The 27328-nt window shown below is 40.2% G+C and overlaps 1 protein-coding gene across 2 annotated transcripts in view; it reads left to right on the top strand.

The window, feature by feature from the left end:
* The first annotated feature begins 388 nt into the window (after nt 1-388).
* GMPS (guanine monophosphate synthase) overlaps nt 389-27328 on the top strand; it is a 52123-nt gene continuing 25183 nt past the window's right edge. The window contains exons 1-3 of one of the 2 annotated variants that reach the window (XM_058550436.1): nt 389-650; nt 17178-17359; nt 21346-21460. In XM_058550436.1, coding sequence (XP_058406419.1) covers nt 624-650; nt 17178-17359; nt 21346-21460 — 324 coding nt within the window. In that variant the 5' untranslated portion in view covers nt 389-623. Of the gene's footprint in view, nt 651-1509; nt 1734-17177; nt 17360-21345; nt 21461-27328 lie in introns of those variants that run through there. The other variant, XM_058550445.1, reaches the window with a different exon arrangement.

Here is a 27328-nt window from a genome sequence, read left to right as displayed (position 1 = left end):
GCGGGGCCGGGCGGCGGGAGTCCCCCGCTCTCGTGGGGGCGGGTCCGGGCGCCGCGGCTCCGCCTCTCGTGGGAGCAGGGCAGCGCGGGGGGCGGGGGGTGCGGCTCCTCCTCTCGCGGGGGCGGGCCCGGGCGGCGGCGCGGGGCCAGGCGCCGCGGCTCCTCCTCTCGCGGGGCGGGGCAGGGCCGCGGGGGCTCCTCCTCTCGTGGGATCAGGGCGCGGGGGGCGGGGCCGGGCGCCGCGGCTCCTCCTCTCGCGGGGCGGGGCAGGGCGGGGCAGGGCTGCGGGGGCTCCTCCTCTCGCGGGACCTGAGCAGGGCGGCGGGGCGGGGCCGGCGGCGGCCCCTCCTCCCGAGGCGGGCACACTTGGCGCGGCGGCCGCGGCGGTGTCGGCGGCCCGGCGGCCTCGCGGCGCGCGCTCTGGCTCCGCCCCGCGGCTCGCCGGGGCGGAAGCAGGAGGCGGGGGCCGCGTGCGCGCTGCTGGCCTGCTCCCGCGGCGCTGGGCCCGCGCTCCGCGGCTCGACTCGGCGCCTCGCAGGCGGCCCCTCCTCTCCGCCCGGCCGCTCCCCGCCCAGGCCTCCTCCGCGCCCGGCCCGCCTCACTGCGGCCGCGCGGCCCGGCGCGATGGCTCTGTGCAACGGAGACTCCAAGGTCAGCCCCCGCGGTCCCCGCCGTTCGCGGCCCGTCCTCTCCGCGCCGGTGCTTTGTTGGCCGCGCTCGTGTCGCGCCTCGCGCCCGCCCGCCGGCCCGGCGTCGGGGAGGCCCCGCTGCCTGGCGGGCCGAGCCGGCCGCGGGGGCAGCGGGCGAGCGGGGCGGGAGGGGGCGCCCTCGGCCTCCCCGGTGTCCGCAGGGCGGGCCTGTCCGGGCCCGGGCCGGCCTCGTTTTCCCCGCGGCGCCGTTTCCCGCCTGCCGGGCGGGCCGCCTCTCGCCCCTCGCCCCTCTCGCCGTCCCCTCCTCTTCGCGCCCTCCCCTCCCCCCTCGCCTCCCTTCTCCGCTCCCCTCCCCCTGTCCTCCCCAGCCGCGGCTGGAGGGTCCCCCCCCTCCCCTCTCGCGCCCTGCCCCCTCCCCCCTGTCGCCCTCCCCTCCACTCTGCCCGTCCACCAGCCGCGGCTGGAGGGTCCCGCCCCCTCCCCTCTCCTCTCGCGCCCTCCCGCCTGTCGCCCTCCGTTCCCCTCCCCCGTCCTCCCCATCCGCGGCTGGAGGGTCCCGCCCCCCCTCTGCTCCCCTCTCGCGCCCTCCCCCCTGTCCCCTTCTCCTTTCCTCTCCCCATCCACCCGCCGCGGCTGGAGGGTCCGGCACCCTGTGCTCCCAGCACGTGGTCTGCGGGGCCCTCCGGGAGCTGCGTGGAGCCGGGAGTGGAAGGTTGGGGCGCGTGTGGAGGGCGCTGGCCGTCTCGGCGCCGCCGTCCCTCGCCATCCGCCCTCCTTCCTCCTCCCGTCCGGTTCTGGGCCGGCGCCTTCGCTTTCACTTCTGTGTCCAGTTTCCGCTGGCCGGGCCCCTCTGACCCTCCGTCCCGAGTCGGTGGGACCTGCGCGGTCGGAGTTCGGTTCCCCCGAGGAGAGGCCCGCTCGGTCGAGAGCCCGGCTTTCGGGTGCCGTGCTCGCGTCCCTGCGGGGCGGTTCCGACGGCAGGGTCGCGGGCCTCGCTCCAGGGGTGCTCTCCTCCAGAGGGTGCCCGCGCGCCCCGCCGTCGAAGCGCCCAGGCAGCGTTCAGAAGGCGTTTGTGGCACAGATGGTGAGGTGGCCGTTGCTCTTGTAATGCGGGGACGCCGGTGCTCAGATGGAGCGGGGTCCTCGGGGCTCGAGGCGATCGGAGGCACGAAGCTGGGGAGCCGGTGTGGCCCTCCGAGCGGCTCTCTGCGCGCCGGCGCAGCGTGCCTCTGCTCTGGCTGAGCCTCGCGGCTCGCTGGGGAGAGTCACCCTGTGACTGTGCCGGGGGAGCTCAGACCCTGTGCAGACTTCGGAGAGTATGCAGCGATGGGAGGAGGATGTGTTCACACAATTACCTGACGAAGTTCGAGGTTCAGTTTCCGAATTACTGTATCTGTCTTAGAAGTACAGAGCATACATTTGTTCCCCTAGCTGGTATTGTTTTGTTTGTTTTGTTCAGCTTGAGTTTTAAAGAGAAGCTTGATCCGTTTGGTATATTTGAGCCTCAGATGAATTGGTGATTAACCTATTTTTATTTCAAATTCCTGTATGTTTTATAGCATAAGCATTTGTGTGTGTGTGTGAGAGAGAGAGACTATACTAACAATTAGATGTGGACCGAATTGGAAGCATTTTCAAGAGTAGCAATCCAGGCGAATAACATTATTTCATCAAAGCTATGATTATTTCATGTACTCCTAAGGAGGGGAAAAAAACCTCTACAATTAAACTGTGATATGTCATTGATCATAAGAGACATTTCAAGTAAAGAGATGTCTAAATATGGAGCAATATGCATAATAAAGGAGGCGAAATAAGATATTTCTAAGAGGTCCCCCTGGAAATCTGAGTAGGCGTTTGTTTTCCATAGCTTGTCCTGAACCTGCTCTCCCTCTGGAGTGAAATACAAGTCCTGGACCCAAGCCTGCTTCGTACATCTGTTGTGCCTCTGACAGTTGTGTGTAAATCCTAGTTCATAAGTTAGAGTGGAGAAAGAGCTGATTTTGATTCCTATTCTGGTACATTTCAGGTTTTATCAGAATTTTCTAAAATAACATTTTTGCATGATAGAAATTAGGGCGAGGCCTAAAATCTGTAAAAGCATTTGGCTGTTTTCATTAGTTTTATCCACAGAATATAATTTTTGAGCTGGAAAGGACCTTTATGTGTTCTAGCTTCCCAAACTGTAAAAAATGTAGCTGGGATTAGAACCTAGGTTTCTTTTTCCTCAGGGCTACTTTGGTTAACCATCCAAGGCAAAGGTTATTGTTTCCTTAGTTAAGGAGCTGACATGTTATTTAGTTAAGATCTTATATAAACAAGAGCATAGGCAGTCAACTTGTCTTTAAAAACTTTTTACACCTATTCAGTGTTGTGTATAAATAGTATATGTATATGTCAAGTATTAGACATAGTAACTTTTTTCAGTTTTATTAAAGCAGGATTATCAGAGTAATGTTCTTTGGGCCACTTGTTGTTTCCCACTTTTTGGCCCTATCTAAGCTTCTGACTCTTGGCTGGAATAGGAGTGGGACCTGTGCCACCACCTTCACTGAGATGTTGACTACAGCATATCATTCTTGGATTAAAGTGTTTTGTAAATACTTAGTGATTATTATGTGATATAGACTCTTTAGTGACATCTAATAATGTTAAAAACTTAAATTTGCCATTTTTAAATTTAAGTTTTTGAGTTGATTGGAAAGATAACCTGAGATTTTTATCTGGGATGCATTGAGAATTAAACTATCCTTAAAAAGATAACCCTGTAGTACATGTTTTTCAAACGTCAAAGATGGATTATTTTTTTTTGCTTCAGATTCTGTTCTACCTGTTAAGATATTCATCTAGAATGGAACTGCTGTTATGGACAGAAGGAATGGTTTTTATTGTTTTGTTTTCTTAGACTTGGAAGGTTTTGAAAGTCCTCCAGGAACCTCAGATGACTTTGCCTTTAGCATGGGCCAACTTGTCACTTAAGGAAAATAATTGTCTTTTAAGAATTTTTTAAAAATATAGACTTGTCGTTTACCTGTTCAAATGTGTTTGCTACTTTTTTTAAGGCTCTTTAATGAATTATATTCCAGAGGATGCTGTTTGAAGTAATGAATAATTATTTGCTATCCACAAGGGTAACATTGTCCTCTATTATGGTACTTAAACTGTTTTCATGCATCCTTCTTACCTAAGCTCTGTTTAGATGCTCAAAATGAATGAAGTCCTCAGGGTTAATACATAGTTCTTTGCACTTTGTGAATCAACAAAAAAAGTAATTTTCATAGAATTTTGAATATATGTATAGCATATATAGTTCTGGGTTGTGTAAAATATTTTTTTTTCCGTGCTTATTGTGGAATAGAGACGTTTCTGTATTTGTTCAAGAATCACAATGGTTCAAAAAATAGCTTTGCTGTAGTAGTAATGTGATATTAGTTGGTTTTTTTGTTGGTGGGCCCTTGCCATGGCTTCAGGTTGATGGTTTTGAGGACCTGGAAGATGCTCCCTGATGTAGCCCATTATAATGTGATAGGGAATAAGGTGTTTGGTTATAGAAGTGTGACCATATATTTTCTTTGTCTAAACCGGAGCACTTGAGCATAAAAGGAGGTGCTAAAAATAATTTAAATTTATAATAATTTCTGTAAACTAAAATGTTGAAAACAAAATAATTGCAGATTTACACAATACAGTAAATAAGTTAATGGCAAAACTCCAGTAGCATGAATGTTCAGATTACTCTCTCTGTATGTTATGCATGGGGACACACAGTGTCTCTTTCCTGCATATGTTTCCCAAACACCTTACTCACATTTCCCATGGACCTGGCTAACAGTGGCCTGGAGCTTTTGTGCATCTTGCAAGCTGAGGAATGGCTGTGGCACAACTGGCAGGTACACCGAGTGGTTGGCAGAGGCAGCAGCTTCAAACATTGCTTCTATTACCCCCCAAGGCTGGAGAGAGTTAACTATCCCTGGTGGCCAGTGTACTTCATTTTATCAGGAAAGAGGGACGGGTTATCGGTGGTTGGCTTTCAGATTGCACCAGAAGTTCAAGTGAGGACTGTTCGCTGCACCTGCGTTCCATTCCACACAGTACTAGACAAAGCCATGGCAGAAGGTGGGAGTGTAAAGTGCAAGTGCAACAAACCCATCCTATCTGATTTTAATGCAGTTACTTATAATATGTTAAAAAATGAGAAATAGGAGAAAAATGTTGAGCTGGGTGGGATGTGGAAATAACAGGTGTAAATTAGGACAGTCCTGGGCAAACTGGGACCTAAGGTCACTCCACTTATAGGGCATATATTGTCCTGAGTTTGGATCTTGATTTCTCTAGTGACATGTGTTTAGAATTTGACTAAAATTCAAGCCTAAGATGTATACATTAGAATAATTTTTTCTGAGTTAATAACTATGTTAAGAGTTCTTCTAAAATCTTAAAAATTGTGTCAAATTACTTGTTTTCTAAAAGTTGAGAACCAGCAATGTTGACACTGACCAGACGGTAAAATGATCTGCTCTAATCTGCCGTAACATTTGCAGAGAATGTTTCCCATACCTTTAAAGCTGTCTGGCTGTGTAAAATTCCATTAGTTACTCCTGTTTGTCACCAGGAGAACAGAATCCTTTTTATCCCTCAAAACTCATGATGATCTTTGTAAATTTAAATCACTTTCACCTTGTCTGTAATTTTGAGAACTAGTCTTAGTAATTCTTTTTCTCTGAGTCTTATTTTGAATGTAAACGTAGGACTCCAGAATTCTAAAATTCTGCTTTGGGCAAATTTTGGATGAACAATCTCTAACTAATTTTGGAAACTTTAGATAAATAAAAATACTTGTAGATACATCATTTTGATATATTATTGGTAATAGTGGAACTTTTTTATGCTGTGATTTTATTCCTCTGAATATTTTATTAAAATTTTCAGACAGACAAGCAAGTTAAAAGAAATTTTAGTCGACATCTATGTTCACCACCTAGATTCTACCACTTTTCTTAAAAGAATATTTATTTTTGTAACAACTTTGAGATATAATTCACATACCATAAAATTTGCCCATTTAAAGAGCACAATTCAGTGGTTCTTAGTATGCTCACAGATTTGTACAGTCATCACCGCAGTCAATTTTAGAACATTCTCATCATCCCCAAAAGAAATCCTTTAGCAGTCAATCCTCATTTTCTCCCAGCTGCCTCTCCTCCCAACCCTAGGCAACCACTAATCTATTTTCTGTCTCTGTAGATTTGCCTATTTTGGTAATTTTATGGGACTAGAATCTTAGAATATGTAGTCTTTTGTGACTGGTTTCTTTTCTTTAGCATAATGCTTTCAAAGTTCATCCGTCTTGCAGCACGTGTAAGTACCTTATTCCTTTTTATTACCAAATAATATTCCATTGTATGGATATACCACCTTTTATTTATCCATTCATCAGTTGATGGACATTGAGTTGTTTACTCAAAAAAAAGTTGTTTGGATATTGTGGATAATGCTGCTATGAATATTCCTGTATAAGTTATCATGTAGTTAGAAGTTTCCATTTTTCTTGGGTATATACCTAGGAATGGAATCGCTATGTCATGTGGTAATTCTGTTTAACCTTTTGGTGAACTGTCAGACTGTTTTTCAAAGTGGCTGCAGTATTTTACATTTCTCTCAACAGTATATGAGGTTCCAGTTTCTCCACGTCCTTGCCAACACTTGTCTTTTTGATTATAGCCATCATAGTGTGAAGTGATATTGTGGTTTTGATTTGCATTTCCCTAATGACTGATGATGTTGAGCATCTTTTCATGTGCTTATTGGCCATATGTGTGTGTATATATACATATATATTTTTTTTTGATGAGGAAGGGTGGCCCTGAGCTAACATCTGTGCCAATCTTCCTCTATTTTTTGTATGTGGGAGGCCACTGTAGCATGGCTTGATGAGTGGTGTGTAGGTCTGCGCCCAGGATCCAGATCCGCGAACCCTGGGCCGCCGAAGCGGAACGTGCAAACTTGACCACTATGCCACCAGGCTGGCCCTGGTCATTTGTATATTTTCTTTGGAGAAATGTCTATTCAGATCTTTTGCCCATTTTGAAGGTTGGTTGTCTTTTTACTGAATTTGTAAGAGTTATTTATTCTAGTGACAAGTCTGTTATGAGAAATATGATTTGCAGATATTTTCTGCCATTCTGTGGGTTATTTACTTTCTTAACGGTGTCCTCTGATGCATAAAACCTTTTAACTTTGATGAAGTTCAGTTTATTTTTTTCTTTTGTCACTTGTGCTTTTGGTGTCATCTCTAAGAAACATGTCCTAATTCAAGGTTGTGAAGATTTGTGTAATTGCCTATGTTTTCTTCTAAAAGTTTTATAGTTTTATGTCTTATTTGGGTCTTTGATCCATTTCGAGATAATTTTTGTGTATGCTGTAAGGTAAGGTATCAATTTTCATTCTTTTGTTTGTGGCTATCCAGTACCACTTTTTGAAAAGACTTCTTTCCCTTTTGAATGAGCTTGGCACCCTTGTTGGAAATCAATTGACCATTTATTTTTGGACTCCCAATTCTGATCTATATGTCTGTTCTTATGCCAGTATCACATTGTCTAGATTTTGTAGCTTTGTAGTAAGTTTTTAAATTGGGACATATGAGTCCTCCAACTTTGTTCTTCTTTTCCAAGTTGTTTTGGCTATTTTAGGTCCTTTGAAATGCTATATGAATTTTAGGATAGCATATCAGTTTCTGTAAAGAAGCCAGCTAGGATTTTGATAGAGATTGTGTTGAATCCGTGGATCAGTATGGGGAGTGATGCTATATCTTAAGAATATTACGTTTTCTGACCCATACATAGGATGTTTTCCCATTTATTTAAGTTGTCTTTACTCTTTCAGTGACGTTATGTAGCTTTTCAAGTATGTTTTGCACTTTGAATTGTTTTATTCTTTTGATGTTACTGTAAATGGAATTATCTTAATTATGTTTGGGTTGTTCATTGCAAGTATATAGAGATACAGTTGATTTTCAAGTATATAGAGATACAGTTGATTTTTGTATATTTATCTTGTATCCTACAACCTTACTAAACTTTTTAAATTTATTTTAGTATTTTAGTGAAACCCTTAGGATTTTCTTTATATAAGATCATGTCATCTGCAAATAAAGATAGTTTTACTTTTTCTTTCCACTATGGATGCTTTTTATTTCATTTTGTTGCTTAATTGCCCTGGTTAATACCTCTACTACAATTTTGAATAGAAGTGGTGAGGGCACAAATTCTTGTTCCTGATCATGGGAAGGCATTTAGTTTTTCACCATTAAGTATGATGTTAGCGGTGGGTTTTTCATAGATGCTCTTTATCAGGTTGAGGGAGTTCCCTTCTATTCCTAGTTTATTGAGTGTTTTTATTATGGAAAGATGTTGGATTTTCATGAATGCTTTTTCTACATATATTTAGAGAATCATATGGTTTTTGTCCTTTATTCTGTTGATATGGTATATTAAATTAATTGATTTTTGGATGTGAAACCAAACTTGCATTCCTGGGACAAATCTCACTTGGTCATGGTGTATAATCCTGCTTTATATGTTGCTGTATTTGTTAACAATTTTGTTGAGTTTTGCATCTATATTCATAAGAGATAATGGTTTGTAGTTTTCTTGCAATGTGTTTGGTTTTGGAATCAGGACAATATTGGCCTCATAGAATGAGCTGGGATAGCATTCATTTTTTACTATACTGTATGTGATGAGTTTTTGATGTGAGACCCTAAGTTACATTTTGGTGGATCGTTTTCATGTTGCTGCATTATTGTAATGAACTGTGAGATATGTTCCTCCCAACTCCAACATCTGATGGAGTGAAGCAAGGCTCAAGACTTACAGCATTAGACTGTTTTAAAGGTAATTGGTATACTTGGAGTGGAAATAGCTTGAGTTAGACTGAAAATTTTTAGGGTTAAAAGTATAAAGTTTTAATGGATGATTAATTAATCCACTTGAGTGGATTTAACCTGATAGGTTTTTGGTTTTGTAGCTGAGTGGCTCTTAGATTTGAGTGAGTGTTGGCCTTGTTGACACCACAGCAGAGCTTGACCACCCAGGGCCCCTGAAGGCCGAAGGGAACAGTTGCTTATTGTGGCATGTCTTCCAGTTTGTAGAGAGAAATGGTAGTTTGAAAAAGGTCACTAATAAGTGATTTGTTTTGCTTGTTTTTATTGAGGTAAAATGTACATGTAGTGAAGTGCACAGATCTTGACGTGTACAATTTGAGTTTGACAAATGTGTATAGCCCTGTAACCACCACCGTAGTCAAGACCCAGAACATTCCCATCACTCCCAGGGTTCCCTTATGTACCTGGGCAGTCAGTCCCTCCACTCCTCCAGCAGCAGTCACTGTTTAGATTTCTATAATCATATGTTAGTTTTGTCTGTTTTTGAACATTATATAAATGAAATCATACAGTGATTCTGGCTTCTTTTACGCCACATATTTTTGAGAGTTACCCATGTTGTTGTGTGTATCAGTAGCGTGTTCATTTTTATTGTTGGGTAGTATTCCACTATATGGGTATACTAGAATTTGTTTATCCATTTGCAAATTGATGGCTGTTTGGATTGTTTCCAGTTTTTATGGACATAGGTGTTCATTTCTCTTGGATAAATAAATACCCAGGAGTGGAATTCCTGGGTCAGATGACAGCCCCTAATAGGTTTTTGGTATTTCCCATTTCCCATAGTTTGGAATATTTAGGCTGTAACAATAGGCTCCTTGAGGCTGGAAGAGATAAACCTTGGTATAGTAAAACAAACTTAAAAAATTGCATTATAGTATTTTATCCATAAGGATATTTTAAAAAGTTACTTGTTCAGCTGTATTTTAATGAAAGTGGTTTGTGGGCAAACAGGCTACTTTTATAAACATAAAAACATGTAAGAGTAGAAATTAATCACTTCTTTATTTGATAGTAGCAATCTGAATTTTAAATTCAAAAATAATTGGACAATAAAGCTGATGAAAATAAATAGAATTAGAAGCACTCCGGATTTAACAAGGTTGGGTTTTTAAAAGATGCAACTTTGGTATTGGTGCAGTATTTTCATATAAAGGCTATTTTCAGGTATTTGATAAGAAAATTTCTATCAGATTGTGAGGCATATTGTCCTGTCTAGTGTGGCACATCTTGGGTTCACCAGGCCTAGCTCTCCAGAGGTTAATGAATAGTGCCTCTAAGTGGTTTCTCTTCCCCGATGTCTTCCTTTGATTAGTTACTCCCTTAAAAAAAAAAGGTGAGTATGCATTTGTATTTTAATCTCTAAAGCTAAAGAATCACTGTAAAGTATATCTTAAAGACAAGGTCATAGAATTAAGCATGATTGTAGCTATTTTGTACAATTTTGCCCTACATTCTTATATATTTCTGCTATATATGGCCAGGGAAAGCAGAATCATAATGTTATTGATTAAAACTTGCCATGGATGGATGCTTTGTTGTTAGACAGTTTTTTAAAAATTTCACTTTAGGTGGTATTAGAAACATTTTCAGAAAGATGTGGCCCCGATTTCTCGCTCACTAGTGTGTGGGTGAACTCAGCAATGCTGAGCTCCATTACTGGCATCCTTTTCCTGGGACGAGCGGGCTCCTGATGTTTTCACGGTGATGGCAGAAGCACAGGAGGCAAGTATAAGCATTGAGATGGCGTAAGGCCTGGCACACTGTCACTTCTGCCCTCATTACATTGGCCAAAGCCAGTCTGATGTTTGAGCCCAGGGTCAAGAGTGAGGAAATATGTCTTGCCTATAACCGGGCAAACTGCAAAGTCTTATTATGATGGTAGGCATGGATAAAGGGAAGAGTGAAGAATTAGGGCCAATAATGTAGTCTCTTACATATGGGAAATTAAACACATGAACAAGTAGAACAAAGAGTAGACTGTCCCTATCGTCCAGCTCAACAGTTACGAATATGTGGTTCATCATCTTCCACCTATGTCTCCTCAGTGGCTTGCACTAAGAGTTACATGTGCCTGGTCTTTTTTGTATGTTAAGATCCATCAGTCGATTCAGGTGTTGCCACCCTCCATCCATTATCGTTTCTCATGAGTCTTTCACCTAATGATTTTAATTGTCAAGGCCTAGTTCGGTGCTTCTCACAGATCTGCCATAAAGAAACAGTTTTTAAAAAATTTCTAATCCATTGACAACTGCTGCTTTTGTAAAATACAGTGAATTTTTAGACAAATGAAATTTAAAAATTTAAGACATAGGAAATAAAAGCTTTAAATTTTTGTTGTAGATTCAAGGGAAATAAAATTACTGTCAACTTATTATATAAGTTTATCACTGCATATATAAAATTTATAGTGCCTTTTCATGTTATGAACTGCTAACAGTTTGCAGACTAGTACTGGTCCTTTTGTGGACTACTAGCCATGGTAAAATCGTGATATTCTATTTCTATTCTTTTGGTTTTCTTTTCTAAAGAACTTTCTCTCATTAACTATATAGTTACTTGTGGTAGAGTTCATACTGGAAAGGCAGGATGCATGCTTGATTCCTTTACTTTCCTTTTACCAATTTTGTTAATAGTTTTTTCAGACTAGTAGAAAGGGCCACAGGTAGAAAGGAGCCTGGGTTTATGACGTATAATAGTAGCGTTTTGTAAAATGGACCATGTGTTATAAATACCTGTGAAATTGTGACATTCTACTGCTTAAACTTTACAGTTTTTTTCTTAGGGAAAAAAAGTGTAGATCTCTTTTAACCTGAAATTACTTCTTAAAAGTGTTTTAGGAATAATGATTATGTGAGAGGCAAAATTGAATCTGTTTACAAACTCAGTATATTTAGGAAGAGAGAGCACTTTGATTATTTTCCATCCCTGCGTGAATAATGTAAAGCTCCAGCATCTATTCTAGATGACTTTCAGCCAAGCTCACCTGTATTTCTTTCCCTGAACCCTTGGGGCATCTTTCTGCTCTAAGGGAAATTTCTTGAGAGACTTGGGAATCTCTTTCCCCTAAGGGATTTTATGTCAATTTGTACATAATTATGACCATGGCAATGGCAGCAGTGTCATTGGGCTAATGGAAAATTTGAGATAGAGCGTGATTTCACAGGTGTCTGGCTTTTTTCAGTTGGTGTATTTGAGATTGATTCATCCGTGTTGGGATCTTTCAGCTAGAGAGGGTAGCATGCCACTCTGTGAGACCATGGAGAATTTAAAGAGCAGTTTAGGCTAAAGAGTAGGCCAAGGTCTCATAGGGCTTGGAAAGTATTTTGGCCTTGATTGAACTTTATTGTAAGGGGAAGTCACTGTAGGGTTTTAAGCAGAGGGAGGACTTGAATCAGATTTTTTTTTTTTTGGTGATGAGGACTAGCCCTGAGCTGACATCCGATGCCAATCCTCCCCTTTTTTCTTGAGGAAGAGTGGCCCTGAGCTAACATCCGTGCCCATCTTCCTCTACTTGATATGGGACGCCGCTGCAGCATGGCTTACCAAGCGATGTGTCAGTGCGCGCCCAGGATCTGAACCTGCGAACCCTGGGCCACGGAAGCGGAGCGCACTTAACCGCTTGCACCACTGGGCCGGCCCCAGATTTTTTTTTTTTAAGCACACAGGCACGTTAAAAGTGATCAAAGTCAGGATCGCCAGTAGTGGAACAAAGTGACATTGTGTCCTTATCATTGTATCACATCAGGAAGAGGCAGGATAACATCACCAATGTAAAATTGTTGCCAAAAATTGTTTATCTGGAATATAATCATTCTAGATAGGGCAACAAACAGATCCTCATTGTGGGACACTGGCCTGGTGGCCTAGTGGTTAAATTCGGCTTACCTCTGCCTCAGCGGCCCAGGTTCGGATTTCGGGCGTGGGCCTCTACCACTTGTCAGCGGCCATGCTGTGGCAACAACCCACATACAATATCGAGAGAGAGTAGCAACAGATGTTAGCTCAGCGGGCTCTTCCTCAAGCCAAAAAAAAAAAGCTGGTCTGAACTTTTAAAAAATGTCCGTGTCATGAAAGACCATAAAAAGGTAAAGCGGTAAATAATTCTAGATTAAAGGAGACAGTGACGTGACAATATGTGTGCAAAGTGTGTGGGCCTTGATAGGGTTCTGGAGTTTTTAAAAAAAGCCATAAAGGACATTATTTGTGACATTTGGGGAAATTTGTGTGCAGACACTATCAGTGTTAAATTTCTTGGGTGTGATAATGGTATTTATAGTTATGTAGGAGAATGTCCTTGTTTGTGGGAGGTGCATGCCAAAAAGTTTTGGGGGGAGTGAAATGTCTAGAATTTACTTTCTAGTAGTTCAGACGAAAAAGTATATATAGATAGAAATAAAGCAGATGTGGCAAAACGTTACTAATTCTTAAGTTTAGATGGAGGGTAGTGTTCATTTTCCAAAATGAAAAAAGAGGAGGCTAGAACAAGGCTGCGGTAAGGTCAGGGGCTGAGGAGCCTGCCTTTTAGTTGTGGGCTCTGACTTCATTTAGTGTCAGGTGTGAGATGAGGTCGCTTACAAAAAACATTTGGTGAAGTCGATTGAAATTTCTAAAGTACCTGAGGTGTTGGATAATTTTGTGAAGAAATGTACTATTTTTCCAGAGTTATAGGTGTGGTGAGATTAGCTAGGTAAATATGGTCAAACTTCAGTAGCCTTTTGGTAATGAATGGATTATTCTGGGTAGTTGAGTATCCCAGATTACTAAAATGTATGTGGATGGGTGTTTTTTAAATCTCTTTTAACCCTAAAATTTTTAATTTTATTTTGACAATTGAAGCCTTCTACAGTGAAAAGTCTTTTTAAAGGGCAACAACCTGAATAAGTTTAGTATTGATGAAATTCAGTTTCCAAAATCATTTATATAGTATAATAGTACTTTTCTCAGACATCAGCAGAACATTATTTCACTCATGTAAGCAAACTTTCTATAGTAATAAAGCTTACTGCTTTTAAGTACTAAAATATTAAAAAGTAACTTTGAAGGTAGTCTTCCAAAAATATAGTGCATATTTACCCACTTTCCTTCTGTAGTGCTAATTGTTTTGGGATTTGAAAAGACCCACGTTTTGGTCTTGCTTTTGCCAGTGTGTCCCCAGGCAAGTGACATAGTATCTGAGTCTTTATCCATTCACCTTTATCCATTCATCTACTGATGGACTCTTGGGTTGTTTGCATATCTTGGCTATTCTAAATAATGCTGCAGTGAACATAGAGGTGCATATATGTTTTTGAGTTAGTGTTTTCTTTGGATAAATACCCAGAACTGGAATTGTTGGATCATATGGTAGCTCTATTTTTAATTTTTTGAGGAGCCTCCATACTGTTTTCCGTAGTGGTTGCACTAATTTACATTCCCACCAACAGTGCATGAGGGTTCCCTTTTTTCCACATCCTCTCCAACACTTATTTCTTGTCTTCTTTGTATAATTTTCTTAATACCTTTTAGCTCCTTTAGAAATAGTACATTCTAGGTTTGATCTGTTGAATATGTCTTTCTCCCTTGCTCTCTTTAGGATGTTATTCTATTCCTTACTCCCTCTTTTTTTTTTACTTTTAGTAACTTTGTGTGGGATTTAACTTCTGCACCTTTTGTTTCTCCTTTATGTGAATTTAATTTTTCTGAATTTTTAGAAGGAATCTTGGTTAGATAACTTTTATAACTTTATAGTGCTCCCTCTTCTGTTTAAGTATAACTGAAAACAGTAGAAACATTGTGAATTGTTTTATTCTCTGTAGAAGACTTATCAGAAGTGTTTCCCTTCGCATCTTTTCTGGGCCTTGATGGCTTTCAGCATTTTGTTCTCTGCATTTGGAAATATCTCCCAGAGTTTCTTTAACTTGAAGCCTTTCCTGGAGTCATTTCCTCTGGGACTTTCCGTCACAACCACTGTCCTCCTCGACGTTGACAAGTCTGCCTTCACTAGGTTCCTCTGGCTGCGCACCTAGAGGCACTCCTGCAGCAGAGTCACCGTTGCGGGGCGGGTGTTTCTTCTGTGACTCCACCTGCGTTGGACGCCACTTTCACTTGCAGCATATCACTTCGTTTCTTTTTTTTTTTTTTTTTTAATTTTTTGTTTATTGCAGTAACATTGGTTTATGACATTGTAAAAATTTCAGGTGTACATCATTGTACTTCTATTTCTGCATAGATTACATCATGTTCACCACCAAAATACTAATTACAACCCATCACCACACACACGTACCGAATTATCCCTTTCACCCTCCTCCCTCCCCCCTTCCCCTCTGGTAACCACCAATCCAATCTCTGTCCCTATGTGTTTGTTTATTGTTGTTATTATCTACTACTTAATGAAGGAAATCATACGGTATTTGACCTTCTCCCACTGACTTCACTTTGCATTATACCCTCAATGTCCATCCATGTTGTCACAAATGGCTGGATTTCATCGTTTCTTATGGCTGAGTAGTATTCCATTGTGTATATATACCACAGCTTCTTTATCCATTCGTCCCTTGATGGGCACATAGGTTGCTTCCAAGTCTTGGCTATTGTGAATTCACTTCGTTTCTTTGCTGCACTTTTACCTTTATTGGTCAGACGATTATCCATATGTGTAAAATGTCGTGTGGATTTCTTACCGGGCAACAAGGAGGCAACACGACCACACTCTTGGCTGCTGTTATGTGGTGACTAATGACCAGCAGCCTTGAAAGAAGGGCCATGATGAGTCACTGATCATGATGCTCTTCTGTTACTTACATGATGATTGTGGACTGAAGAGCTGGCAGTGAGTTTGCACTTTATGTAATTACTCACAGTTAATAATATGGTAACTGAGCCATGCTGTTGGGGACTGGTGTTAGTTAACTAAACCTTGGTATTAAACCATGGTGACTGAAATTCGTGCATATCAGAATCATGCAAAGTGAGAACTCTGCTGTAATGTGAAAAAAACATGTTGTTCTGGGATTTGGTGAAAATTGTGAAGGTGATAATGAGACTGAATCTGAGAAATTTACGCTGTAACAGTGGTCTTTTGAAAATACTTTGTGTTCTTTATTAAAAAAAGATTAAAGTTAAGGTATTTTTAGATTAATTCTTTAAAAGGAAATATGTGCATGTATACACTAAGACTAAGGGCAAAGGTTTAAAAGGAGAAAGTTTTAGCATTTCTTGCACTAATCTATTAACTTCTTTCTGTGATTTGATTTTTCTAATTCAATATTTGTATGATTAAAACCTTCATTTTTGTGATCTGAGTGGTTCTGGCCTGTGGTGAGGTCCCTCATAAAGCCTCCTCTGTAGGTGGCTGTGGTCGGTCTTTTCTCATTGGTCACAGCATGGCTGACGAGTGGTGTAGGTCAGCGCCCAGGATCGGAACCTGCCAAGCTGGGCCTCTGAAGCGGAGTGCGTGAAACTTGAACCACTCGGCCATGGGGCCAGCCCCTAGTTTAAGCTTTTTTAATGTGCAAATTATACAATTGGAGGAGAAAAACTCCAAAAACATGTTTACTGTAAACATTTAGAACATATTGAAAAGTATAAAGAAAAATTTAAAATCACCCGTAGGTCCATCATTCAGATACAACCTCTGTTAATATTTTTGTGTCTATCTGTCCAAACCTTTCTTTTTCATACACACATAATACACTCTTGCACTTTTACAGAAAATATTCTGAAAAGGGATCATATTGTTTATGCGTCCTGTAAGTGGATTTCCAGGGTACATACACATTTTTAAAGCTTTTTCTTATGTAAAAATATACAGAAACAGAATACAGACTGAACTAAAACAAATCCAGTGTACCTGTCACCCAACTTCAGTGATTTTAGTACATAGGCAATCTTGTTTCATCCGCACCCACCTACTCCTACTCTTGCATTATTTTGAAGCCAGTTCCGGGTAAATATTTCAGTACACGTGGGTAAAAATTTTATGTTTTGCCAAATTGCTTTCCAGAAAAGTGTTATCAGTGTTTACTTGACAGAGATACGGTTAAAAAACCTTTTAAAAATTTTAGTGTTATGGGTTACGTGCATATATATCATTTTTCTCGGGTAATACAAAAGTCCTAATAAAGTGAATTTTGGCGTGCTTGTACTCCAGCAGCAAACTTTCAGTTCCTTGTCAGTGTATCCCTTGTAGGAATACTGTGACTGTTGGATAAGCTGGCCGTATAATTTATTGTCCAAACTGGGATGCTTTTGAGATTTGAAGGAGACACCATTAATAATAATGCCATTATTAACAGGCATAAACCAGGACTATATTTTGGCACAGCTGGGTTGTATGCTCACCCTGTTATTAGATAATGCACATAAGGTGCATTATACATGAAGTAACCATATCATGTAGTCAGTAAGTGGTAGCTTTTACGTATGCCTGTGTATGGATAAGTGTAAAACCTACCCTTTAAGAAAAGTGTTTTGAATTGGCAACTCAAAGTCCTACGTTAACAGTTTTTGCTTCAGTGTGTTTTTGGAGCTGACAGTGACCACTGTTTTTTAAAGTAGCTCTAGTTTTCATAATTAAGAAGACACTTGTATTAATATTTGCAGTTGGAGAATGCTGGAGGAGACCTTAAGGATGGCCACCACCACCGCGAAGGAGCTGTTGTCATTCTGGACGCTGGTGCTCAGTATGGGAAGGTCATAGACCGAAGAGTGAGGGAACTGTTCGTGCAGTCTGAAATCTTCCCCTTGGAAACACCAGCATTTGCCATAAAAGAGCAAGGATTCCGGTACACGTTTCAGTTATGTTTTTCTGAGGAGATTGAGCTTAGATTGTGAGATAGTTTATTATTGATTTGCTTGGGCACTGCATTTTTTAATGAAGATAAGACATGGAATGGTTTTACAAGAAATTTCCCATGATTCTGATTAAAAAAAAAATTAAGGGAAAATTTTTAAAAATTAAAGGAAAAGATTACCTTAATTTTAATTGTACAGTTATAAAGAGTTATTTGAATATTTTATGTTTTACAGGATTTCTGGGTCAGGCCTAGATTTGTCTGTTATGGTCGTTCATTCATTCCTTCCTCCCAGAGCCTTTGACCCAGGAGTGTATACAGTGTCCAGAATACCTAAATGAGAAGGGTTCTCTGTATAATGAGTCTTTCTTGCTTCCTGTCCCAAGAGGCTGGTTTCTAAAATATGAAGAATTTTAAGTCTAATATAAGCGCTAAGTCCACAGCTTGTACTCTTAGAACTAGTCAGAACGACAGCCAACTTATATATAGTTTCTTCCTTTAAACAACTGTTTCTGGGAAACGCTATGCCTTTTTCGTGGTATTAATTTTCTTTACTAAGAGTATCATCCAGAAGCAAGCAACTGCAGTTTATATCCTTAATTGTCTCTTAAACCTTAATGCTGTATCTCTTCCAAAATATGTTTAATTTTTCTTAAAACCATAACCATTTTTCTGATGGAAAAAATTAACTTTTAAAGACTTCATAGACGTGTATACATTATCCTGGGATTCTTATTTCTGAGAGTGAATTGGAAACCATAAAGGGCAGGTTTAAATTTAACTCTGTTCTAGTCTTAGGATGCAGGTTGAAAACATGCAGCTATGTTTTTTATAATTTTATTTATTTATTTATTTTCCCCCCAAAGCCCCAGTAGATAGTTGTATGTCATAGTTGCACATTCTTCTAGTTGCTGTATGTGGGACGCGGCCCTCAGCATGGCCGGAGAAGCGGTGCATCGGTGCGCGCCCGGGATCCGAACCTGGGCCACCAGCAGCGGAGTGCATGCACTTAACCGCTAAGCCACGGGGCCGGCCCCTATGTTTTTTAAACTGTAGAATTTTAGAGTAAGAAAGGACCCTTGAGTTTATCTAATTCAACTGTCTTGACTGGCCAGTGAGAACCAGTTTTAGGGGAATCAAAAAACTGAGAAATCTGAATGTCTCTCTCTCAAATCCGAGCTCCTGCTCCTTCCTCCTAAAACAAACAAACAAACAGACAAACAAACCATCGCCAGCAAACTAACCCCGACTAAATGTTTAGAACAGGGTAGCCAAATACTTGGCGATAGAAGTATGTTTTTCCTGTTGCCTGATCCTACACAGTTGCTGTTCCGCTTGTACCTAGAGCTGCTTTTCTTTGTAGGATAGGAACTGTAGTGTGGGGGCTTTCATGACTGTAGTCCTTTCTGCTGAGAAATCTATTTGACCACCATTTTTCTAGAATAAAGGTTAGTTTTGTGACGTGAGACACGTCTTAATCTACCTGTTTTTAGAATCTTGATCTGCCTGATAGATAAAATTGGTATCTGGAATGCCTTATGGCTTATTGGACCTTGTAATTGCAAATTAGTTTCAAAATAATAGCAGGATAGAAGACTAAGAATGAGTGATTAGCTCTTCTCAAGACTTAGTGAGATAAGAATTTTCATAATTGGTTTAAGTGCTGCTTAAGTTTTATCCTTGCGCAAGTCCACTGTCTTTTCTTTTTAATAGTATTAAGAAGCTTATAGCCTTGAGTTGTTTAGCAGATTAATGAGTGATGCTGAGCAATCCCATGGTAGTTATCCTTTATACAACTAAATATAACGTACTGAAATTCTAGAGGTATTTTTTTTTTTTGTGTGAGGAAGATCAGCCCTGAGCTAACATCCGTGCTAATCCTCCTCTTTTTGCTGCGGAAGACCGGCTCTGAGCTAACATCTATTGCCAATCCTCCTCCTTTTTTTTCCCCCAAAGCCCCAGTAGATAGTTGCACATCCTTCTAGTTGCTATATGTGGGACGCAGCCTCAGCATGGCCGGAGAAGCGGTGCGTCGGTGCGCCCCCGGGATCCGAACCCCGGGCCGCCAGTAGCGCAGCGCATGCACTTAACTGCTAAGCCACGGGGCCGGCCCTAGAGGTCTGGATTATTAAATGTTTTTTTTGTTTTTGTGAGGAAGATCAGCCCTGAGCTAACATCCATGCCAATCCTCCCTTTTTTGCTGAGGAAGACTGGCCCTGAGCTAACATCTATTGCCAATCCTCCTCTTTTTTTTTTTCCCCTTTTCTCCCCAAAGCCCCAGTAGATAGTTGTATGTCATAGTTGCACATCCTTCTAGTTGCTGTATTTGGGATGCCACCTCAGCATGGCTGGACAAGTGGTGCGTCGGTGCGCGCCTGGGATGTGAACCCGGGCTGCCAGTAGCGGAGCGCACGCACTTAACCGCTAAGCCACGGGGCCGGCCCTATTAAATGTTTTATAGAATTTTAGCTTCTGCATTTTTAGGGAGCTAGGTTACATATCTACCCTTTGGGCTAACCCCTCACCCCTCTAGAATTGTTATCTTAAAGATGTCACATTTATCATCTGAGGAGGCTGTCTTTGTGCTCTTTTGCAGGAGATAGGCTAATAAACATAATGTATACCATGAAAACATAATGTATACCATAATTCATGTTCACAATACAAAGTTCAAAGAACGGGGCTTTTGAGCTCACTTCAACATTGTTATATTTTTTTTAAATGCCCTAGCTTGCTGAGTAATTTTTATGAATTAGACTTTTGTTAAATTATTCTTCTGGATGTATTATAAGCCTAGCCTTTTAGTTTGTATGTTTTTACGTGACAAGCAGCCACTAATTATAAAGTGAATTATAATCCATATTTGTTTGTAAGTAGATTTTGGTTAGATCTTGGAATGCATTTTCCTTTAGAAATGTAGATAAATCAGGATTCCTGCAAACTCAAACTTGAAATGAGTTTGAGGATATTGTGCAAGTGGGCATGTGGCAAAGTAGAGAGCATGAGGAGTCTGACGGTGCCAGTCTGCCTGTGGTTCCAGTTATTTATGGCCACGCGAGGGTGACGGCCCAGTGTTGGCAGACTTTTTGTTCTCCTTTTTGCTAAAGAAAGTCCAGAAATCTGAATTTTTATGTAAAATTCATAATATTAAATTGTTCTAAATTTTTTGAGTGAATGCTGAGGGCTAAATTAGATGTACCACTGGCCAGGTGAGGAACATGGACCTCAGTTTGCAGCTTTGTTTATATTAACAGTTTGACTCCCACGTGAACCCATAGAATGCTCTGTAAGTTGTAATGTAGCTAACTTATAATATTGACCTGGGTTCTGAGAGCAGGGCGTATGGGGCAAAAGATATTAGCTCCCTTTCCTGGGTCTCAGGTAAAACTGTTGGGAATGTAGGACAGGTTTTAAACAGGTGAAGTTAGATAAAACTGTTGGGAATGTAGGACAGGTTTTAAACAGGTGAAGTTAGATAATTCTTCACATTCCGCCGTTCTTTGTTGTAGGGTATTTTGCTCTGAGTCGTCCAGGGCCTTCGGATACCTTCAGTTGTCCTTCTGTGACCTTTATTCCTTGCCTCCCAGAAGACCTGTATTTTCTCCATCTCTCTCTAGAATTCTCATTTACTTCTTCCATTGGTGAAGATAACCAAAACAAATTCATGCTGTCCTGCACAGATAAAAACGTTGGTATTTATATATTCGAAAGTGTGCTTATTTACAAGTGAATGTTGAATTGATAGACTTCCACATATTCTAATAGAGTAAAAATAATTAAGTTGCGTAGGAGGATATTAACTAGCTGTGATAGAATCTGGGTCTGCTCCAGTATACTGCTCCAGTGTGCTGAAGACACAGCGGAATCTCTGAGTCTGTATTGAGTCTCCCTCAGTGGTACAAGGGAGAGAGGGCATAGACTTTGTAAAAAATGAGCAGTTAGAGATTCTTCACTGACCCTCTTCCTTAAATCCGCAGTGCTATTATCATCTCCGGAGGACCTAATTCTGTATATGCAGAAGACGCCCCCTGGTTTGATCCAGCAATATTCACTATTGGCAAGCCTGTTCTTGGAATTTGCTATGGCATGCAGGTACATCTGTGAATTGGCCTTAAGAGTTGCCTTAATTTTATTCTGTTTGTGACCCTTAGGGTATTAGTATTTTCTGTCTTTAGGGTATTTAGGATATTTAGTTGAATGAGATAACTTGTGCATGTTACAGCTGTTTATGAATTGCTACACTAGTTGAGGCAGAACTGACCTGAGTGGGAACCTCTTTTCAGAAAAGTAACTACATTACTGTATACAACAAAACACTGTCCATTTAAAAAAAAAAACCTAGAATTCAAATTTAATAAAAGGTGCAGAAATAGTACACAGAGCTCCTGTGTACTTTTATTCAGTTCCCTGAATAAATGTTGGCATTTTTAACCGTTTGAGAGTAAGTTGCAGACATGATGTCCTGTTGCTTGTTGTATTACCTAAGTCCTAGGACCCTCTCCTGCATAACCACAGTACCACTGTCAGAATCGGGAAGTGAACGTTGATTCTGTGTCAGCCTCTGTCTGCAGACTCCATGCACGTTTCCCTGTTTGTCTCATTAGTGTCCTTTGTAAGTCTTGGATCCAGTCCAGGACGCTGTGTTGTACTTAGTTGGCATGTCTCTTTAGACTCCTTTAGTTTGGAACCATTCCTCACTCTTTGCTTCTCTTTCATGACCTTGACAGTCAAGAAAAAAAAGTGCATTTCAGTTACTTTGTAGAAGATTCCTCAGTTTTGGTTTGTTTGATGTTTCCTCGTTATTAGACTCAGGTTATGTGTTTTTGGCAGGAGGACCACAGAAGTGATGCTGAGCTCTTCTCACAGCATCTCATTAAGAACCACTTGGTGTTGATTTGTGCCATGATAGATGATGTTAATTTTGATCATTTGGTTAAGATCATGTCTGCCAGATGTCTCCGTGTAATGTTAATTAATAAGTATATACCTTGGAGTTGTTTCAAAAGCAAGAATGAACAGGGACTAATTGAGGTCTTGAGATGAGCTATTCTTCTATGAGTTAAATGTTTAGAAATCCATTTTGGCTGTTTTACTTGCTTTATTTTTAAGTATTATAGGTTTATCAGACAAATAGAATGTGATTATTGAATAGGATGATAGATAATACTGAGCCAGTAAATGCTAAATTTTCACTTACCAAAGAGTGATTTATTCAATGAGATCTATTTACTAAGGTGGTGGGAATATAAGTAGAAACATTTAAGAAAAGTTCTCCCTGGTGGTTGTAAGCAAAATGATTTTCTAGTTGAGAAAATTTTTAACAATGTATCTTAATTAACCAGGTCATCTGAAAATTGAGTTAGCAGGGAAAGTATTCCCTGACTCATATAATAATATTATTAACTGACATGTTATAGTATTTTGCTTTTTCTAGTGTCAGAAGCAAGATACCTTTTTTTTTTTTTTTTTACTGAGGAAGATTCACCCTGAGCTGACATCTGTGGCCAGTCTTCCTCTATTTTGTATGTGGGTCGCCGCAACAGCATGGCTGATGAGTGGTGTAGGTCCACGCCTAGGAACTGAACCTGGGCCACCAGAGTGGAGTGTGTGGAACTTAACCACTAGGCCATCGGGCTGGCCCCAAGATACTTTTTTTTAAACTCAGAATTTTCTGCCATGATAGGAATAGCCAAATAAATATAGTGATTCTGGATTCACGTGTTTATGAGTTGTCTTGACCTGTTTTGCGTTGTGCCTGCCTTATGGTTTTAGCACGTACTAAAGTGGAAGGGAGGACAGGGTCAGAATACAGTGGAATTAATCTAATTGTGAGATCCTGTTTCACCAAAATGGAATTAGTGTTAATTAAAATATCAGGTTTTTAACTTCCTCATGATATTCTGGTCCTCCCTAATTGATTATTGAGAATTACCTGTTAATTTTGCATGTATGGCTTAATAATAAGTTGCATTCTTTCTCCCAATGACTGAGTTGTTTTAAGTCCTTGGATTGAGGATACTTTGAAATTTTGGTAAGTGGGCAAAACAGTGAGTCATCTTTTTTTTTTTTAACAATCTGATTGAAACTGTCGTGCTTTAGTATGAATATTGCACAAAGGAAAGCTATTTGAAAGGTAGAAAGTGAACAGACTGATGTATTTTCTTCTAGCTGACTCTGGAGCTTTAAGTGAAGGAAAGAAATATAAATCAGTGTTCACATAAGAATGTGACTATTTTTGTTATTCCTTTTCTTGATACAAGAGCAGAATATTAGAAATCACTCGTCTGTAAAACAGCTTTATTGGATTTCATCTCTTGCTAATTGTTGTGATTTTCCACTTTGATTTAGAGGATATACTGATCACTAAAATGTATAAACTGCAAAATCCACAATAAGGGATATTTTCTTCTCTAGGAACAAGTATATTATAGTGAAAGGTTCTTTTTCCCCTGTTAATGTTCTCTGAAAAGCCGAGATGGTGATTATGAATTTGACTTGGATAATCACGTATTTTCAGATTTTCCCACTTAGTATTCCAATGAATATATTTTCTTAGAAGAGCTGCGTCCCAATTGAATTGAACATTGGAAATTGGCTGACTTTTTTTTTGAAATATACTTTTCCCCCAGATTGTAGTGTATTTGCATAATTTATTGATCTCCCTTACCAGAGTAGTCAATCATATAGCACAACTTATAATTAAGTTAAATGAGTTTTAGTATATTGTGAAGTGTTACAGCATTCTGTAAAGAATAGTCTCATAGATATTTTTTTAGGACCCACTTATAGTGCAATAGGTCTGGAAGATGCTTCCTTAATTTAAATCATAGTGGCTGACTATTTCTCCATTACATTGATCCCCCATATAATTGTAAGGCCAAATTTTTCTGTCGTTCAGTAGGGATCTTATGATAGCCAGAGACAGGCCTGCTCATGTTAAATGTGTAAAAAATTTTGCCTTTATGTTGTCTGAACTTTCATAGTAGGATAATGGAATAGGCTGATCTTGGTCCTTTGGGCGGAAATCTTTGTCTTTCTGTAAAATATTGCTTGTGATTAAGGACTGACACTTCTTAGTGATGATTAGTTGGGTAATTTTGGCACCAAAGGTCTCACTCGAGGATGTGCCTTTGCAACCCCCATGGTGTCCTGAAATTTCAGTAATTTCAGTGTCTCTGCTGTCTTTTCCTATTAACTGGACTCTCTTGTCAGAGCCTTTCTAATTACTTCTGGTAATTCTTTGCTCTAGAAGAAAAAACTCTGTCTTCACATTGCTACTTTTCTCTTTCTTACTAATTTACCCCCAATTCGGCATAAGAAATAGGATGTTAGTAGAACTTGTGAAACTGCCTTTATACTTTTCTCTGTTCACATTCTTAGGGTAACATCCTGAATTTTGTTATTCATTCCTTTTTATAGCTTTATGTTTGTATCCCTCAATAATATTTAGTTTTGCCCGTTGACCTTTGTATAAATGAAATCATACTGTGTATTATTTTCAACTTTGATTTTGAGATTGATTCATGTTACTACATTTAATTTTAAGTTATTCATTTTTACTATTGAATTTATTGTTTGAATATAGCACAAATTAATTATACATCTCATTGTTAGTGTTGCTAGTCTTTTTCTAGCTTGTTTGCTGTTACAGACAATACTATAATGAATATTTTTGTGCTTGTCTTCTGGTGTTGTACATGCACAGACTTTTCTCTAGGGTAACCATGAGTTAAAATGCTAAATCTCAACTTTACTAGGTAATGATATTTTCTCCCGATTTACATTTGCACAGCAGTATATAAAAATTCCTTCTGCTCTATATCCCTGCCAAGCATTGGCATGGTCAGATTTTTTTTTTTTTATTTGCCTGTCTGAAGAGGTGTTAAATGGGATCACATTGTACTCTTGATGGTCATTTTCCTTATTATTGAAAGATTTGTATGTTTATTTACCATTAGTGTCTGCTTTACTTTAAAAGCTTGTTTATGACTTTTGCTCATTTTTGTATTCAATTGGGTTTTTTTTATTGCATTTATGTATGCTGGATACTAACCTTTTGCCAATTATATATATTGCAGATACCTTCTAGATTGTGACTTTCTCTTCACTGTTTATAATTTCCTTTTTTTTTTAGTGTTCTAAGAAACATCTTTATTATAAGTGTTTGATTTCTTTATAATCCCCACAGGGCTTTTTCAAATTATTTTTGTTGGCAGAATTTCCTTCCTTTTCTTCCTCCCAAATCTAAACCTTACTATAAAACCTTGGCATATAAGACAGACAGAGGAGGAGTTGAGCTGGTTGGAGTGGTAGACCTGTAGTGCTACATTGGTTTCTCTGAGGCATTTAGGACCTTGGGGTTATTAGGAATCCATAATGAAAACCATTTCCTTAAGTCAAATAGAATATGAAAACAAAAATATAACAAAGTAAGTTGTTTTATTATGCATAAACTTACCTCTCCTCCCGCGAACACACACATAGCTGATGGTTCAACTCCTTGCACTTTTCAACCTTACATAGCATAGTCAGGAACCAGAAATAAGCGTGAAAGCCTTCTGATGAGATAGCTTTAAATTTTACTGCAGCCTCCTGGCTTCGTAAAAGCCTTTAATTTAGACTTTGTGGATTTTTAAGTTGTGTCGAGTCCCAACAGCTTTGGTTATGTTGATCATTCAGCTGTCTTCTGATTAAGAACTGCAAATTAGGGGAGGCAGAGTTGCACAAGCTTCATATATATACTAGGTATATACTTTGTATACTTTATATATACTAGAAGAAAACATTCATTTTTCATTCCACAAATTTGAAGACTGCTTTGGGCCGCATACTTTGTTAGGCTCCTGGGACTAAAGAGACCTGAAGATGGGGAGAGAACGTATTTGGGTCATCACACCAGCTGGAGTAGAGCGTGAGGGGGAGGATAAGAGCGGAAATTAGACAGTCTTTGTTCAATATAAGGGACTTGGACTTATCCTGTAGACAAGGGGTCAGCAAACCATGGCCCACTGCCTGTTTTTGTATGGCCTGCGAGCTAAGAATGCTTTTTACTCTTTTAAATGGAGTTGGAAAAAAAATTTTTAAGAATTATATTTTGTGACATGAAAATTAAATTCAAATTTCAGTGTCCATAAATAAAGTTTTTTTATTGAAACACCGCCACATCCATTCCTTTAAGTATTTTCTATGGATACTTTTGTGTTATGATGGCAAGAGTTGAATAGTTGCTTCAAAGACAGTGGGGCCTACAAATGCTAAAATACTTACTCTCTGGCCCTTTACAGGAAAAATTTACCCACCCCTGCTGTGGCTGCTAGAGAGCCATTGAAGAGTTTACTCATGGACTGACACTGTCCTATTTATGTTTTAGTAGCTGACGTTCGTGGATCTCTAGAATATAGGCTGGAGGATGGGCGATACTAGAGGCAGGGGGACTGATTACCCTGCACAGTGTTTCCTAAACTGCATGTTAGTTAACGTACTGCAGAGTGTGTTGTATGTCAGGGTCTTAACTTGGGAAATACTGGGTCAAACAAGGGCTAGCAAGTTTCTTTCCTGTTGAAATTAACCCAGACCTTTATTGCCGGAAAGTTTATTGTGAATGTCTAAGAGGAGAATGTAGAGGGCAGCATTTGCTGGCAGTTTTGAAGAAAATGCCACTGTGCCCGAATGAACATTTATTTAGCCTTCTGCCTGCGTTTCTCTTGGGGGCTGGGTCAATCTGCATTGTGCATTGTTATGGCAGATACCTTACGACACCTGTTGTGGAACAGACATGCCAGAATGAGTTGTACTGATTACATCAGTGCAGCTTTAATGTTTGTAAAAAGCTTGTGTGCAGTTAGTTGGTGTTGGGGAGTTTGGGCATATGTAAATGATAAATAGGAAAAGATGGTGGATTGGCACAAGGAGGAACAGAATGAAGAGACCACTTGAAGTAAAATCTGTAGGTGTGTGGGG

Source organism: Diceros bicornis, chromosome 2 (genome assembly GCF_020826845.1).
Source record: "Diceros bicornis minor isolate mBicDic1 chromosome 2, mDicBic1.mat.cur, whole genome shotgun sequence".
Lineage (NCBI taxonomy): Eukaryota > Metazoa > Chordata > Mammalia > Perissodactyla > Rhinocerotidae > Diceros > Diceros bicornis.
This window is presented reverse-complemented; position numbering and strand designations above follow the sequence as displayed.